This window comes from Nycticebus coucang, chromosome 23, assembly GCF_027406575.1.
Source record: "Nycticebus coucang isolate mNycCou1 chromosome 23, mNycCou1.pri, whole genome shotgun sequence".
Taxonomy (NCBI): Eukaryota; Metazoa; Chordata; class Mammalia; order Primates; family Lorisidae; genus Nycticebus; species Nycticebus coucang.
The window spans coordinates 13815253-13832363 of NC_069802.1; the positions used below are offsets into that span (position 1 = coordinate 13815253).

The window sequence follows — 17111 nt, forward strand, 5'->3', positions numbered from 1 at the left end:
GGGAGATAACCTCTCAACTAAAAATAGAAAAATTAGCTGGGCATTGTGGCAGGCATCTGTAGTCCAGGTATTTAGGAGGCTGAGGTAGGAAGAGTGCTTAAAACTAGGAATTTGAGGTTACTGTGAGTTGCTAGGCTGAGGACATGGCAGTCTAGCCTGAGGCAGTGAAAGAAAGAAAGGATTAATTTTGAATCTGCCACCTCTGGAATATGGGGCTGACGCCCTACTCCGTTGAGCCACAAGGGTCACCTGAAAGAATTAATTTTGATATCATTCATTCTTCACTGTAAAGATGTGGCTATTTGAAGAAGTGATTGTTTTTTTTTTTTTTAGACAAAGTCTCAAGCTGTTGCCCTGGATAGAGTGCTGTGGCATCACAGCTCACAGCAACCTCAAACTCTTGGACTTAAGCGATTCTCTTGCCTCAGCTTCCCAAGTAGCTGGGACTACAGGCGGCCACCACAGCGTCTGGCCGTTTTTTTTTTGAGGGGGTCGGGGGGTTTGCAGTTGTTGTTTGGCAGGCCTGGGCTGGATTTGAACCCACCAGCTCCAGTGTACGTGGCTGGCACCCTAGCTGCTGAGCTACAGGCGCTGAGCCTGAAGTGATTTTTATCATAAATCATACTCTTTTTTTTTTTTTTTTTTTTTGAGACAGAGTCTCACTATGTCACCCTTAGTAGAGTGCCATGGCATCACAGCTCACAGCAACCTCAAACTCTTGGGCTTAAGCAATTCTCTTGCCTCAGCCTCCCAAGTAGTTGGGACTACAGGCACCAGCCACCATGCCTGGCTATTTTTTTGTTGTAGTTGTCATTGTATAGCAGGCCTGGGCCAGGTGTATGTGGCTGGCACCCTAACTACTGCAGGTGTATGTGGCTGGCACCCTAACCACTGAGCTACAGGCACCAAACCCATAAATCATATTCTTAAAATCACAATAGAGTTTTTATCTTATGGCCTGGAGTTAGCAATTATTATCTTTGCCTTCTCAGGAAGAGGCTTTTGTTTGCATGGGGTGGGGGAAAAAGGGGAATTTTTGTTTTTCTATTAAAGACATTTTTATGTGGTTTGAAATTTTTAGTACTAAAAGGTAGACTGGTATAGTGAATCCAAATGTACCTATTACCTGCCTTCAACAATTATTTAACTCATGGTTGTTTTGTTTCATCTATACTCCCTTATTTTGCAGAATTATTTTTACTAGATCCTAGGCATTGTATCGCTTTAACTGAAAAATGCTAGGTGAGATTTCTTGGGAGATAAGAACTCTTTCTATTAGTAGTACTTTTTTTGGGATAAGGTTTTTCCCTTTTACCTACACTAGAGTGGTGTAGTGTTGTTATAGCGCACAGCAACTTCAGACTCCCCTGGGCTCAAGTGATGCTCCTGCCTCAGCCTCCTGAGTAGCTGGTACTAGAAGTGTGCATCACCATGCCTGGCTAATTTTTCTATTTTTTATAGATGCTCTTGCTCAGGCTGGTCTCAAACTCCTGAGCTCAAGGGATCCCCCTACCTCAACCTTTCAGAAAGCTAGGATTATGGGATTGAGCGGCCCTGCCTACTGAAGTTATTTGGTCTTACACATTTAACACGGGGGCATCAGTACTAAGTCTCTACTTCCCACATAAAAGTGGTTTGTTATAGAAATAGTAAAGTATGGGGCGGCGCCTGTGGTTCAAGGAGTAGGGCGCCGGTCCCATATGCCGGAGGTGGTGGGTTCAAACCCAGCCCCGGCCAAAAAAAAAAAAAAAAGAAATAGTAAAGTATGATTATTCATTATGCTTGTGTAGTCCAAAGCAGTTCTCAGGTCATTTTTGTATTCAGTTTATGCTAAAGACAGGCACTTGTGCAGTATAAAGGATCATAGTGAGGATAGGTGAATATGTGTTGTATATGCATCTCTGCTGCTATTTCATACCCAAATCTCTGTCCTATAATGTTGTTTCCCACTGAGTCTCTTCACCACTTATATTTCTTCTCAACAGGAGGCTTAGTAGCCCCCTTATCTGACATGCATGTAGCAAAAAGTATGCAATCCCTTCCTATAAATTACAGTACATAAAAATATGAAAGCTATTATTAAATCATGCTTTCTGCTCGGGAAGTATAATCAAGTGAGAATGGGTAGAAGAGAATGAGGTTGAGTGAGTTTTATTACTCTGGGGCTTTTTAGGTCGAGCTGAGGTTGTCTTGAGGGTAGTGATTACGCACATTATAGTTTCCACCATACCTTTCACAACATTCAGTACCAAGGTGCTCAAATGAGTTTGGCCTAATAGAATGAATTTTCCTTGTCCTTGACAGTGTTGATTTCCTCAGCAGCCCCTGATGACCATTCTTCCTTCCTGGATGTCTCAGAGTCCTTCTCTGCTTTAGCCAAGGCTAAATACTGTGGCTTGAATAGTCATGAATTTGGTGTCGCTGATATTTTAAAGTTACTATTCTTGCTCCGCTTATTTCTGAAGAGATGAGCTTGCTTTGGCAGGAATAATATTCTCTCTTATCCCTCTCCTCCCCCCACCTCTCCTCCTCTTTCTCCCAGCTTGCCATCCTGGCTATGGTAAGCATTCAAATGATATCTTTTTTTTTTTTTTTTTTTGAGACAGAGTCTCACTGTATGGCCCTCGGGCAGAGTGCCGTGGCGTCACACGGCTCACAGCAACCTCTAACTCTTGGGCTTACGCGATTCTCCTGCCTCAGCCTCCCAAGCAGCTGGGACTACAGGCACCCGCCACAACGCCCGGCTATTTCTTGTTGCAGTTTGGCCGGGGCTGGGCCCGAACCCGCCACCCTCGGCATATGGGGCCGGCGCCCCACCGACTGAGCCGCAGGCGCCACCCTATTTTTAATTTTCATATTTTTAGGCATAGGATTTCACTGTGTTACTCAGGCTGGAGTGCAGTGATGTCATTACAGCTCACTGTGGCATGGAATCTGGAACTCAAAGAACCTCCTGCCTCAGCCTCCTGAGTGGCATATGCCCCTCCAGCTAAAAAGGCTGAAGTTAGAAGTATCATTGTGGGGTCTGTTTGTATACTTTGTAATTTCTTTATTGATGATGTGATTTGGTTCATTTTGTAACATACTTACTTAGAATTAAAATCTCTCATTGTATATTAACTCTAACCAACAAATTCCATAATAATAGAGAATCAGAGTTTAGACAATTTAGCATGCTCAGTTCAAGAGAAAATTGAGATATAATTCTAAAAAGTTAAAGCCTGGTGTCTTGGTATATTTATAATTCCAGCTACTCAGGATGCCGAGGCAAGCCCAGGAGTTCAGGACCAGCTTGAGTAATACAGTGAGATCCTGTTTAAAAAAAGAAAAAATGTTTTTGAATAGTGAAAATATTCACATGGTGTAAATTCAGAAGACACAAAGCTCTACAGTAAAAAGTCTCACTTCTTCAGTCTTTAGGCCACTTAGGTCCCCTTTTCCAGAGGCAACCAACTCTAAAAATATTTTAAAATACTAAATTCTTAAGGATTAGGACTATTTGCAAACATCTAAACATAGATAATTATTTACCCTAAAGTTATTAATGTCATGGAAATTTTGGCATCAGCATTCAATTTTTTTCTTTTTTTGCCAGGGCTGGGTTTGAACCCACCACCTTCGGCATATGGGGCCAGTGCCCTACTCCTTTGAGCCACAGGTGCCACCTGGTATCACCATTCAATTTTTATTTTCAGCAGTATCTTATTTACATATTTATGTAATTTTTTTTTTTGAGACAGAGTCTCACTATGTTGCCCTAGGTAGAGTGCCGTGGTGTCACAGCTCACGGCAACCTCAAACTCTTGGGCTTAGGCAATTGTCTTGCCTCAGCCTCCCAAGTAGCTGGGACTACAGGTGCCCACCACAGCGCCCAGATATTTTTTTGTTGCAGTTGTCATTGTTGTTTAGGAGGCCTGGGCTGGGTTCGAACCTACCAGCCCCAGTGTATGTGGCTGGCGCTCTAGCCACTAAGTTATAGGCACCAAGCCATATTTATGTAAATCTGTAAATATATATTTATAAACATTTACATACTCATTAAGTACATAATTTGGTTCAAAAAAGTAATATTATAGAAAAGTGGAAAAACAAGGAAAAAACATTATCTGATCACCTTACTGGTATAATAATTTTAATGTAAAATAATCCTCCCGCAAATTCATATGCTGGATATGTAGTAATTCTGCATACTTTCAAAAACCTTAATCACAAGAATTTCACACAGAGCAAACTGGAATTCTGACTCAGTAGGCAGGAAATGAATCTGTTAGTAGTGTTGGTCTTGGAAGAAGGAACAGGGAACTAGGTTGAACAAAGGAAACTAGGAATTGGAAAAAGAATAAGGAGGTTAAATAAGAGTACGTATTTTTATGTGTATGACAGTCTTTTTTTTTTTTTTGCAGTTTTTGGCCGGGGCTGGGTTTGAACCCGCCACCTCTGGCATATGGGGCCAGCACCCTACTCCTTTGAGCCACAGGCGCCACCGACAGTCTTTTTATGTATAATAGACTTGAGAAAAATAAAGCAAAAATCTAAGTCATGATAATTCTGGGTTTTTAGAACTCTGTGTGTGTGTGCGCACGTGCGCACATATATTAAATGAATCTAAGTTGAGTGGAAGATAAACTGACAGATTACATTAAGTTAGGGTTTTGTTTGTTTTTTTTTGAGACAGTCTCACTATGTCGCCCTTGGTAGAGTGCTGTAGCATCACAGCTCACAGCAACTTCCAGCTCTTGGGTTTAAGTGATTCTCTTGCCTCAGCCTCCCAAGTAGCTGGGGCTACAGGTGCCCACCACAACGCCTGGCTATTTTTTATTACCGTTGTCATTGTTTAGCTGGCCAAGGCTGGGTTCGAACCCGCCGGCCTTAGTGTATGTGGCTAGTGCCGTAACCACTGTGCTATTGGCCCAGAGTCAAACATTAATTTATGTTTTGATGTGGGTACCAAGTAGAATTTATTTAAAAAGGAAAAGCAAAGAATTTTCCAAATCATGCATTCAGTTTATAGTGGCATTTGAGCAGCAGGAGTCAAAAACTCCTAGCTATAAAAAAATGCATGAAGGAATTGATTCCTTGGATAAAAAAAACAAAAATACCTGTCTACAGTACTCTACCTCAAATCCAAATTAATTTGTAATTGATTGGAGGTAAAACATGAAAGAAAAAATTAACTGTAAGCCTCTTGGTAAAGGATGATTCCAAAAAAATTTCTAGAGGTTGTGCGCAGTAGCTCATGCCTATAATCCTAGCACTCTGGGAGGCTGAGGTGGGTGGATCACCTGAGCTCAGGAGTTCAAGACCATCCTGGACAAGAGTGAGACCCCCATCTCTGCTAAAAACTAGAAAAAACTAGCTGGGTGTAGTGGCACACAACTGTAATCCCAGCTACTCAAGAGGCTGAGGCAAGAGAATTGCTTAAGACCAGGAGTTTGAGGTTGCTGTAAACTATGATCATTTCCCCAGCACTCTACCCATGGTGACAGAGTGAGACTCTTAGCTCAAAAAAAAAAAAAAAAATTCTTGAATGAACAATGGATGCTTTGGAATCACATTACTTATTGTTACTAATTTAAGATAAGTAAAATGTAGATAAGAATCTGTTTCTTGGGTGGCGCCTGTGGCTCAGTGAGTAGGGCGCCGGCCCCATATACCAAGGGTGGTGGGTTCAAACCCGGCCCTGGCTGAACTGAAACAAAAAAATAGCCAGGCGTCGTGGCAGGCACCTGTAGTCCCAGCTGCTCGGGAGGCTGAGGCAGGAGAATCGCGGAAGCCCAAGAGCTGGAGGTTGCTGTGAGTCCTGTGACGTCATGGCACTCTATGAGGGCGGTAAAGTGAGACTCTGTCTCTACAACAACAACAAAAAAAAAATCTGTTTCTTGGCTTGGCGCCTATAGCACAGTGGTTACGGCGCCCGGGTGTTGGCCACACACACCGAGAGTGGTGGGTATGAACCTGGCCCGGGCCAGCTAAACAACAATGACAATTTCAAGAAAAAAATAGCCGAGTGTTGTGGTGGGTACCTGTATTCCCAGCTACTTGGGAGGCTGAGTCAAGAAAATCACTTAAGCCCAGGAGTTTGAGGTTGCTGTGAGCTGTGACGCCATAGCACTCTACTGAGGGCAACATAGTGAAACTCTGTCTCGGAAAAAAAAAAAAAAGAATCTGTTTCTTTTCATCTAGGTAATCTTTCAGGACTTCTGTAGGATTACCTAGAACTAGTGTTTATTTATTTATTTTGTGGTTTTTGGCCAGGGCTGGGTTTGAACCTGCCACCTCCAGCATATGGGACCGGCTCCCTACTCCTTGAGCCACAGGCGCCACCCTAGAACTAGTATTTTAACCCTACTTTCCTAAACATTTTTCAGTTCCTCAATGCAGCTTCCTACCATGCTAGTTTTCATGAGCATAATTAAGCTGTTAATAGTTCTTTACAGCCTCTTTTTTTAATACTACTTTTTCAAATTTAATTGCAACATAGGTGCCATTTTGCAGTCTGCTTTAGTATGCTTTTATCACTTAACACTAGCTTTTTTTTTTGTTTTTTTACTACAATAAGCATTTCATTCTAAATGTCATATACTTCATGCTGAAAAGACAAGACACAGGGTGTAATAGCTAATAGTCCCTTTTTATGGTCACAGAAACAATTAACTTTAAGATGTCCTTGTAATTATAGATAATTAACTATTTGTAGTGTGGGACAGATGTTGATCATTAGAAAATTAGTGTATGCTTCAATTACATAAAATTTTTCTTTCTTTTTTTTTTTTTTTTGAGACAGTCTCAAGCTGTCACCCTGGGTAGAATGCTGTGGCGTCACAGCTCACAGCAACCTCAAACTCTTGGTCTTAAGTGATTCTCTTGCCTCAGCCTTCCAAGTAGCTGAAACTACAGGTACCTGCCACAATGCCCAGCTATTTTTTTTTTTTGGTTATAGTTGTCATTGTTGTTTGGCAAGCCCAGGCTGGATTCGAACCTGCCAGCTCTGGTGTATGTGGCTTGCACCCTAACTGCTTGAGCTACAGGCACTGAGCCTATATATGAAAATTTTTATTCCAAGGTCTAGCCAGGAGCAGGACATATTTAATGTTCTGTGCTGAATTATGCTTCATAGTCCTCTGTTCATCTTCTTGCCTAGTTTTTGGTTTTTGTAAGTGAATGGTTCACAATTTGTGATTGTAGGGGGACTATTTGGGTGATGGGCACACTTACAGGCATGACTCAAGCATTACAAAAGTGATCCCTGGCCAGGTGTGGTGGCTCATGACTATAATCCTAGCACGCTGCGAGGTTGAGATGGGTCTATCGCTCCCCCTCCTTTTTTGGCGACAGAGTCTCATATGGTTGCCCTTGATAGAGTGCTGTGGCATCATGGCTCACAGCAACCTCAAACTCTTGGGCTCAAATGATCTGTTTGCCTCAGTTTCGCAAGTAGCTGGGACTACAGGTGCTTGTTATAATGCCTGGCTATTTTTGCATATGGGATCTCGATTTTGCTCAGGCTGGTCTAGAACTCCTGAGCTCAAGTAATCTACCGCCTTTGCCTCCACCTCCCAGCCACAGCACCTGGCCTTAGATTGGTGGATCTCTGGAGCTCAGGAGTTGGAGCTACTAAAAATAGAAAAAACTATGGGTGGCGCCTGTGGCTCAGTCGGTAAGGCGCCGGCCACATATACCTGAGGGTGGCGGGTTCAAACCCGGCCCCGGCCAAACTGCAACCAAAAAATAGCCGGGCGCTGTGGCGGGCACCTGTAGTCCCAGCTACTCGGGAGGCTGAGGCAAGAGAATCGCTTAAGCCCAGGAGTTGGAGGTTGCTGTGAGCTGTGTGAGGCCACGGCACTCTACCGAGGGCCATGGAGTGAGACTCTGTCTCTACAAAAAAAAAAAAAATAGAAAAAACTAGCTAGGTATTGTTGTGGGCACCTGTGTAGTCCCACTCTCATGTAGGAGTGGATGGGTTTGAGAGCTTTAGATGTATGAACTTATTTTGTCCTTAGTGCTGCCTAAAAAGTCACCCACGAACTGTATTGCTTAATGTATTCTTGGAGTCAGATTGCTGTCACAAATATTAGAAAAATGCTAACATAAGGGCGGCGCCTGTGGCTCTGTCGGTAGGACACTGGCCCCATATGCCGAGGGTGGCAGGTTTAAACCCAGCCCTGGCCAAACTGCAACAAAAAATAGCCGGGTGTTGTGGCCTGGGAATTGGAGGTTGCTGTGAGCTGTGACGCCATGGCACTCTACTGAGAGCAATAAAGTGAGACTCTGTCTCAAAAAAAGAAAGAAAAATGCTAACATATAAATTGTTTATTATGGAAAATTTCAAAAAATAATAGTGGGAGGGAATGAAGCATAAATACTTACAAGGCACCGTGAACACTGTTCTGGTGATGGGTATATAAATAGCCCCTAGTTAAGTCTAACATGATGTATCCATGTAATAAAAGCCTTTGTACCTCCTTCATGGTGGCCATGAAGTTCGCATACAGTTTAAAATAGTGTGCAATTTATGGGCAGCACCTGTGGCTCAGTGAGTAGGCCGCCAGCCCCATATGCCAAGGGTGATGGGTTCAAACCCAACCCTGGCCAAACTGCAACAAAAAATAGCCAGGTGTTGTGGCAGGTGGCTGTAGTCCCAGCTGCTTGGGAGGCTGAGGCAAGAGAATTGCCTAAGCCCAAGAGCTGGAGGTTGCTGTGAGCTGTGATGCCAGCGCACTCTACGGAGGGCGAAAAAGTGAGACTCTGTCTCTAAAAATAAATAAAATAAAAGAATGTGCAGTTTAAAATTGCACACAAACTTGATGGCCACCATGTATTTTGAAATAAAAACAAATATTGGTATAAACAGTTAAAAAAAAAGGTAGTATAGGAATCCCTGGTCATTACCACCCAACTTCAATAGTTATCAACTCATCTCATGGTCAGTTTTATTTCATCTATGCCTGTATCTACTCTCACTACCCCTAGATTATTTTGAATTTTAGTGCACTGTTCATGTCTTCATGGCTTAGGCCTTTTGTGACCTATTGCATATTTTTGAGAAGCAAGTAACAAAGCTGGTTGTCCTCAAGGATCAAGCCCTTGACTTTGATATTAGCATTGTTCTCTAACATTAGGGATGTATGTTAAGGAGGTGAACAACCCTATGAAACATGAAAGGTGAAAGTATTGTTTTGAATTACTTTCTATCACAGGCATCTTTGTGGCAGATTTACCAAAATTCTAATTCAGTAACCTCCTTAAGTCTTGCCCAGGAGAGAACATTAGCTTCTTAACGTCTCTGGAGACCAAGGAATTTACAGGTGGGGTGGGATTGGTTAAGGTTTTTTGCTCCAGTGCTCAGCTGCTGGTTTGTACTGACGTTTGTTCTTAGGTCCTGACCAAAAAAGAACTGTGTCCATTCTCAAAAAAACTGTGGTGATTTTAAAATGGAAACTATTAACTGAAAACTGAATAGTTCTTAAAACAGCTCAAGTTTACGTGGAGAAAGTTCCACAGAGGCATAGCAAGCACTATTGAAGAAGGTCCTAGTTATAAATACATTTTCTCATTTTACTGGAGGCTAATTAGGACTGAAGCATAATTTAAAATTCTATTTCCTGGTATATATAGCCACAGAGAAAGTAAACATTGTCAAGAATTCAGTAAATATTTATTCAGTGAGTGCTGTGGCTGAAGCAGTGGGAAGGTGTTTGGAGACAGTGATGACTAAGATAGCTTCCTGCCCTCAAGATGCTGTGTTTTTTTGGGATGAGTGGTAAAGTCTTATTTTGTTACTGGATTCAAAAGAGTCAAGTTTTACAATTTTTTGATAGGTACTATAGTAATAAGAACAAGTCTTCCTTTCTTTATAAAAGTCATTGTGTTCGACTAGATACAGTGGCTCACACTTATAATCCTAGCAGTCTGGGAGGCCAAGGAAGGAGGATCACTTGAGCTTGAAGGTTGAAACCAATATGAGTGAGAACAAGACCTATCTCTACTAAAGATTAAAAATTGTCACCAGGTGCAGTGGCTCACACCTGTAATCCTAGCACTCTGGGAGGCCAAGGTGGGTGAATCCCTTGAGCTCAGGAGTTTGAGACCAGTCTGATCAAGAGCAAGACGCCATCTCTAAAAGCAGCCGGGTGTTGTGGCAGGCACCTATAGCCCCAGCTACTTGGGAGGCTGAAGGCAGAGAATCTCTTGAACCAAGGAGTTTGAGGTTGTTGTGAGCTATGCTACCATAGCTCTAAAAAAAATTCTCTTTTTGTTTCTATTTTTCAGTTCTTTAGAAATAAGCCAGTCATGGGCGGCACCTGTGGCTCAGTCGGTAAGGCGCCGGCCCCATATACTGAGGGTGGCGGGTTCAAACCCGGCCCCGGCCAAACTGCAACCAAAAAATAGCCGGGCGCCTGTAGTCCCAGCTACTCGGGAGGCTGAGGCAAGAGAATCGCTTGAGCCCAGGAGTTGGAGGTTGCTGTGAGCTGTGTAATGCCATGGCACTCTACCGAGGGCCATAAAGTAAGACTCTGTCTCTAAAAAAAAAAAAAAAGAGATAAGCCAGTCATTGTGGCAGGCAATTGTACTCCCAACTACATGGGAGGCTGAGGCAAGGAGGATGGCTTGAACCCAAGAGTTTGAGGTTGCTGTGAACAAGGCTGACACCATGGCACTCTAGCCTGGGCAACAGAGTGAGACTCTGTCTCTGAAAAAAAAAAAGGAAAGAAGAAAGTTACTGTGCTAATGCTTTCTTAAATTTCCATTTTTCAGAGACTATAGAACTGGATAAGTATTGGGCATTTTGATACTTAAATTTCTTTTTTAAATGTCTTTGTGATTTTTTTTTTTTTTTTTTGAGACAGTTCTCTGTATCCTGGGTAGAATACAGTGGTATCACAGCTCACAGCAACCTCAAATTCCTGGGCTCACGCAATCCTCTTACTTCAGCCTCCCAAGTAGCTAGGACTATAGGCAGACACCACAATGCCTGGCTAGTTTTTCTGATTTTACTAGAGATTTTTTTTTTTGAGACAGTGTCACACTTTGTCACCCTTGGTAGAGGGCCATGGTGTCATAGCTCGCTCACAGCAACCTCAAAATCTTGGGTTCAAGTAATTCTCTTGCCTCAGCAACCCCAATAGTTGGGACTACTGGTGCCTGCCACAATGCCCAGCTATTATAAGATGTGGAGTCTCATTTTTTTTTGCAGTTTCTGGCTGGGACTAGGTTTGAATCCGCCACCTCCAGCATATGGGGCCGGTGCCCTACCCCATTGAGCCACAGGTGCCGCCCATGGAGTCTCAGTCTTTTGTTTTTTTTTTTTTTTTGTAGAGACAGAGTCTCACTGTACCGCCCTCGGGTATGCCGTGGCCTCACACGGCTCACAACAACCTCTAACTCTTGAGCTTACGCGATTCTCCTGCCTCAGCCTCCCGAGCAGCTGGGACTACAGGCGCCCGCCACAACGCCCAGCTATTTTTTTTTGTTGTTGCAGTTTGGCCGGGGCTGGGTTTGAACCCGCCACCTTCGGCATATGGGGCTGGCGCCCTGCTCACTGAGCCACAGGCGCCGCCCGGAGTCTCAATCTTATTCAAGCTCATGAGCCCTCGGTAGAGTGCCACAGCATTACAGCCTAGCTCACAGCAACCTCAAACTCTTAGGCTCAAGTAATCAATCCTCCTCCCACAGCCTCCCAAGTAGCTGGGACTTTAGGTTCCTGGCATGAAGCCTGGCTAGCTTTTTCTGTTTTTAGTAGAGGCAGAGTTTCACTCCTGCTCTGGCTAATCTTGAACTCCTGAGTTCAAGCAGTCCTCCAGCCTGGGCTTCCCAAAGTTCTAGGATTACAGGAGCACTGTAATCCTGTGCCCAGCCTTTTATTATGCTTATAATGTCTGTTTAGTCATCTTTTGCAATGTCTAATATGCTGTCAAATCCGTCTAGTATATTTTTCATCTCAAGCATTATAGTTTTCCTCTCTACGAGCCCAATTGAATGCTTTAAATATCTTTCATGTCCCTGCTTAATATAATCATTCTTCTAGTTGCTTCTCCCCAACTCAGGATACCACTGGGCTTTTCTCTAGGTTTTCCCCTTGTTGCATTTCAGCTTAAAAGCTCCTCTAAGCAGTAAACTGGTCAGTGATAGTGTTCATCTCATTTGTTTCCCATCTCTCAGGGATCTCTTTTCCTTGTTACCTGGTGTCTAATGTCTTGAAAATGATTGTTTCAGCTCAGCGCCTGTAGCTCAGCACCTAGGGCACCAGCCACATGCACTGGAGATGGTGGGTTTGAATTCAGCCTGGGCCTGCCAAACAGCAATGACAACTACAACCAAAATATAGCTGGGTGTTGTGGTGGGTGCCTATAGTCCTAGCTACTTGGGAAGCTGAGGCAAGAGAATTGCTTAAGCCTAAGAGTTTGAGGTTGCTGTGAGCTGTGACTTCATGGCACTCTACCCAGGGCAACAGCTTGAGACCCTGTCTCAAAAAGAAGAAAGAAAATGATTGTTTCATGTATTGTACATACAGAAGGGTAAATCTGATTAGCAGTACTCCATTTTGGCCTCTTTCTTGTTTCTCTTTATTTTTCAGTACCTACCCAGCTATTTCCTAGCTATTATTAATTTCCCCACATAAACCGCAGTATCATTTTATTCATTTATTTACTTATTTTTTTTTTTTGAGACAGAGTTTTACTTTGTCACCCTCGGTAGAGTGCTGTGGCATCACAGCTCACAGCAACCTCAAACTCTTGGGCTTACGCGATTCTCTTGCCTCAGCCTACCAAGTAGCTGGTACTACAGGTGCCTGTCACAATGCCTGGCTATTTTTTTGCTGCAGTTGTCATTGTTTTAGCTGGGCCAGGCTGGGTTTCAACCCACCAGCCTTGGTGTATGTTGCCGGTGCCCTACTCACTGAGCTACGGGTGCTGCCCATTATTATTATTATTTTTTTTTTTTTTTTTAAACAGAGTCTCACTTTGTCTCCCCTGGTAGAATGCCATGGTGTCAGAGCTCAGAGCATCCTTGGACTCTTAGCCTCAAGTGATTCTCTTGCCTCAGCCTCCTGAGTAGCTGGGATTATAGGCGCCCACCACAATGCCTGGCTATTTTTAGAGACAGGGTCTCACTCTTGCTCAGGCTGGTCTCAAACTCATGAGCTCAGGTGATCTACCCGCCTTGGCCTCCCAGAGTGCTGGGATTATGGGCATAAGCCACTAGGCCCAGCCCTCAGCATCATTTTAAATTCTTCATTTTTTCTTTTCAGGAGGCTTTCTTTTTTTTTTTTTGTAGAGACAGAGTCTCACCTTATCGCACTCGGTAGAGTGCCGTGGCGTCACACAGCTCACAGCAACCTCCAAATCCTTGGGCTTAGGTGATTCTCTTGACTCAGCCTCCCAAGTAGCTGGGACTACAGGCGCCCGCCACAATGCCCAGCTATTTTTTTGTTGCAGTTTGGCCAGGGCTGGGCTTGAACCCGCCACCCTCGGCATATGGGGCCGACGCCTTACCCACTGAGCCACAGGCGCCACCCCAGGAGGCTTTCTTGGTGGGGTTAAGGGTGCTTTAAATGTTTGTGAGCTTAAAAAATTAAGCAGAGTATGTTCTAGCATCATCCCCATCAATCATAGGTGGGGTTAGTTTAGAGCCTCTGAAGACATCTGCCTTTATAGGATATTGGTCTGATGGCAGAAAGGATAGCCAGTCACGTGTATAGATTCATAACTCATAATAAATGTATAATTCATATAGGATTAGTAATACATTTATAAATACAGGACTCGGCGTCCATAGCTCAGCGGTTAGGGCTCTGGCCACATACACTGAGGCTGACTGGTTCAAACCCAGCCTGGGCCTGCCAAACAACAATGACAACTACAAAAAAAAAAAAAATAGCCTGGCGTTGTGGTGAGCGCCTGTGGTTCCAGCTACTTGGGAAGCTGAGGTAAGAGAATTGCTTAAGCCCAAGAGTTTGAGGTTGCAGTGAGCTGTGACACCACAGTACTCTACCGAGGGTGACATAGTGAGACTCTGTCTCAAAAAAAGAAATTATAGATACGGGTTATTAATAAATATGAACTATGTATTTTTCAAGAAACTACTATATTGTCTATATAATATTTAAATTATACCTCTGAATAGCAGTCTTACGGTTTTTTTTTCTTCCGCCTAGATTTAAACAGTCAAGTAAAATCAAGCCGGGTAATCATGGCAGAAGGTGGATTCGATCCCTGTGAATGTGTTTGCTCTCATGAACATGCAATGAGAAGGCTGATCAATCTGGTGAGATGAATAGGGCAATTCTATTCAGAAGTGATCTGTACCCCTTCTATCTTGTTTTTTATGAGAATATTGGTTATTAGGGGATTTTAGCTGATTGTCACTAACAAGTATGTCATAATTGAAATTCCACAGTGGTTTAAGTCATAATGATTAAAATGTTTGCCAGCAATTCTTTTGTTAGAGATGAAAACATCACTGTTTGTTTTTTTGAGAGACAGTCTCGCTCTGTTTTTAGCTGTGTGGAACTTGTGCCTGCTAAGGTGCTATTAAGTTACAGTTATTGTTATAATATAGTTCAAATGCTACTCCAACATAATGGTTTAACAGTAAAAAATCTCTATGTAAAGTATTTTCAAATCCAGATAATTACTTGACAGAAGTAGATTCCGGGACAACAGGGTTTGGATAGTGTCACTGAATCAACTTCCATGAGATTTGAATTAGAGGGTTTTAAAGACTATCCTGGTCTACAGATTTAGATACAGAAGCTGTTTATATTATACTTTATACTTTTTATGCACAAAATGAGATATTTGACCATAATTAAAAGTGAAGTATGGGGTGGCGCCTATGGTTTAAAGGAGTAGGGCGCTGGCCCCATATGCCAGAGGTGGCGGGTTCAAACCCAGCCCCAGCCAAAAACTGCAAAAAAAAAAAAAGAAAGAAAGGCTCAGCGCCTGTGGCTCAAGTGGCTAAGGCACCAGCCACATATACCTGAGTGGGCAGGTTCGAATTCAGCCCTGGCCCACCAAACGACAATGACGGCTGCAACCAAAAAAATAGCTGGGCGTTGTGGCGGGCATCTGTAGTCTCAGCTACTTGGGAGGCGGAGGCAGGAGAATCTCTTGAGCCCAGGAATTAGAGGTTGCTGTGAGCTGTGATGCCACGGCACTCTACCCAGGGTGACAGCTTGAGGTTCTGTCTCAAAAAAAAAAAAAAAAAGTGAAGTATATTTTTACTATATTAATATAGGTTGAATATCCCTTATCCAAAATGCTTGGGACTGAGAAGTCTTGCAGATTTCATACTTTTTTTGGATTTTGGAATGTTTGCATTATACTTATGGGTTCAGCAGCCCTAATTTAAAAATTCCAAAATCTAAAATGTTCCAAAGAGCATTTTATTTGAGCATGATGCTAGTCCCCCAAAAGTTAAAGATACTGGAGTATTTTGAATTAGAGGTATTTAACCTTTAACCACATTTTGTTGTTGTTTTAAAATTCTCTGCATGAAGTTATATTCTCTTGGGTTAGTTAATAAAGGCATTTAGAAACATTTGTTCAAATATTTGAATTGTTAGTAGTTAACAATTAACCTGTTAATAAACATGTTTTCTGCCAACTTAGTGTCTTTACCTGTAGTGGTCAGAGTTGTGTTTCTTGTGAATAATATCTTTTTAAAACCAGCATATACTAGGACTTAATGATCCTTAAGAAAAGAACTAGAATAAGAATTATAAATTAAATCAGATACTTGAGGGTATAGAAATTTAATGATAATGTCATATCGCTGATAACTTGACTTAAAAACAGATGAGTCTGAAGACATATTTATTTATTAATTTATTTTTGAGACAGGGTCTCACTCTGTTGCCCAGGCTAGAATGCCATGGTGTCAGACTTGCTCACAGGGACCTCAAACTCCTGGGTTCAAACAATCCTCCTGCCTCAGTCTTTGCAGTAGCTGGGTCTACAGGCTCCAGCCACAAGGCCTAGTTAATTTTTCTCTTTTTAGTAGAGATGAGCTCTTGTGCTTGCTCAAGCTGGTCTCAAAGTACTAAGCTCAAGCAGCTCCTGCCTTGGCTTCTCAGAATGCTAGGACTATAGGTGTGCATGGCTCAGGATATTTTTTTTTTTTTTTTGTAGAGACAGAGTCTCACTGTACTGCCCTCAGGTAGAGTGCCGTGGCGTCACACGGCCCACAGCCACGATTCTCTTGCCTCAGCCTTCCGAGCAGCTGGGACTACAGGCGCCCGCCACAACACCCGACTATTTTTCTGTTGCAGTTTGGCCGGGGCTGGGTTTGAACCCATCACCCTCGCATATGGGGCCGGCGCCCTACTCACTGAGCCATAGGCGCCGCCCTGGCTCAGGATATTTTAAAAAATATTTTCTGCTTAGCCGGGTGTTGTGGCGGGCGCCTGTAGTCCCAGCTGCTCGGGAGGCTGAGGCAAGAGAATCGCTTAAGCCCAGGAGTTGGAGGCTGCTGTGAGCTGTGTGAGGCCACGGCACTCTACCGAGGGCAATAAAGTGAAACTCTGTCTCTACAAAAAAAAAATATATATATTTTCTGCTGTTTATTTATGAATGAATAGCTGATAGTTTTTAAATCTAAATTTACTCAAACGTAAGGCAAACATTGTTTCAAATCACTGTGCTATTAGAAGCAAAAAATCGGGCTCAGTGCCTGTGGCTCAAGTGGCTAAGGCGCCAGCCACATACACCTGATCTGGCGGGTTCGAATCCAGCCCCGGCCCGCCAAACGACGACGGCTGCAACCAAAAAATAGCTGGGCATTGTGGCGGGCGCCTGTAGTCCCAGCTACTTGGGAGGTGGAGGCAGGAGAATTGCTTGAGCCCAGGAGTTGGAGGTTGCTGTGAGCTGTGATGCCACATCACTCTACCCAGGGAGACAGCTTGAGACCCTGTCTCAAAAAAAAAGCAAAAAATCGCCTTCAGATTTAACTGTGATAAATTTTACCACAGGATTACTTTTTAATTGGGTTACTACCTCCTTTTATTTCTTAGTAGTATTTTTATTTTTAATGTCATGCTTTTTTGCTTAATAGCTCTTGCCGCTTTTTAGAAATGGTTAAAACTAACCCCTACTTTTTGTGATCCCCTGTAT

At 43.1% G+C, this 17111-nt stretch overlaps 1 protein-coding gene across 1 annotated transcript in view; it reads left to right on the forward strand.

Annotated features, from left to right (window-relative positions):
- The window catches only part of SMIM14 (small integral membrane protein 14), an 83875-nt gene that overhangs the window by 17180 nt on the left and 49584 nt on the right, over positions 1 to 17111 (forward strand). The window contains exon 2 of the mRNA XM_053578172.1: positions 14156 to 14265. Within this exon, the coding sequence (XP_053434147.1) occupies positions 14191 to 14265 (75 nt within the window). The 5' untranslated portion in view covers positions 14156 to 14190. The remainder of the gene's footprint in view (positions 1 to 14155; positions 14266 to 17111) is intronic.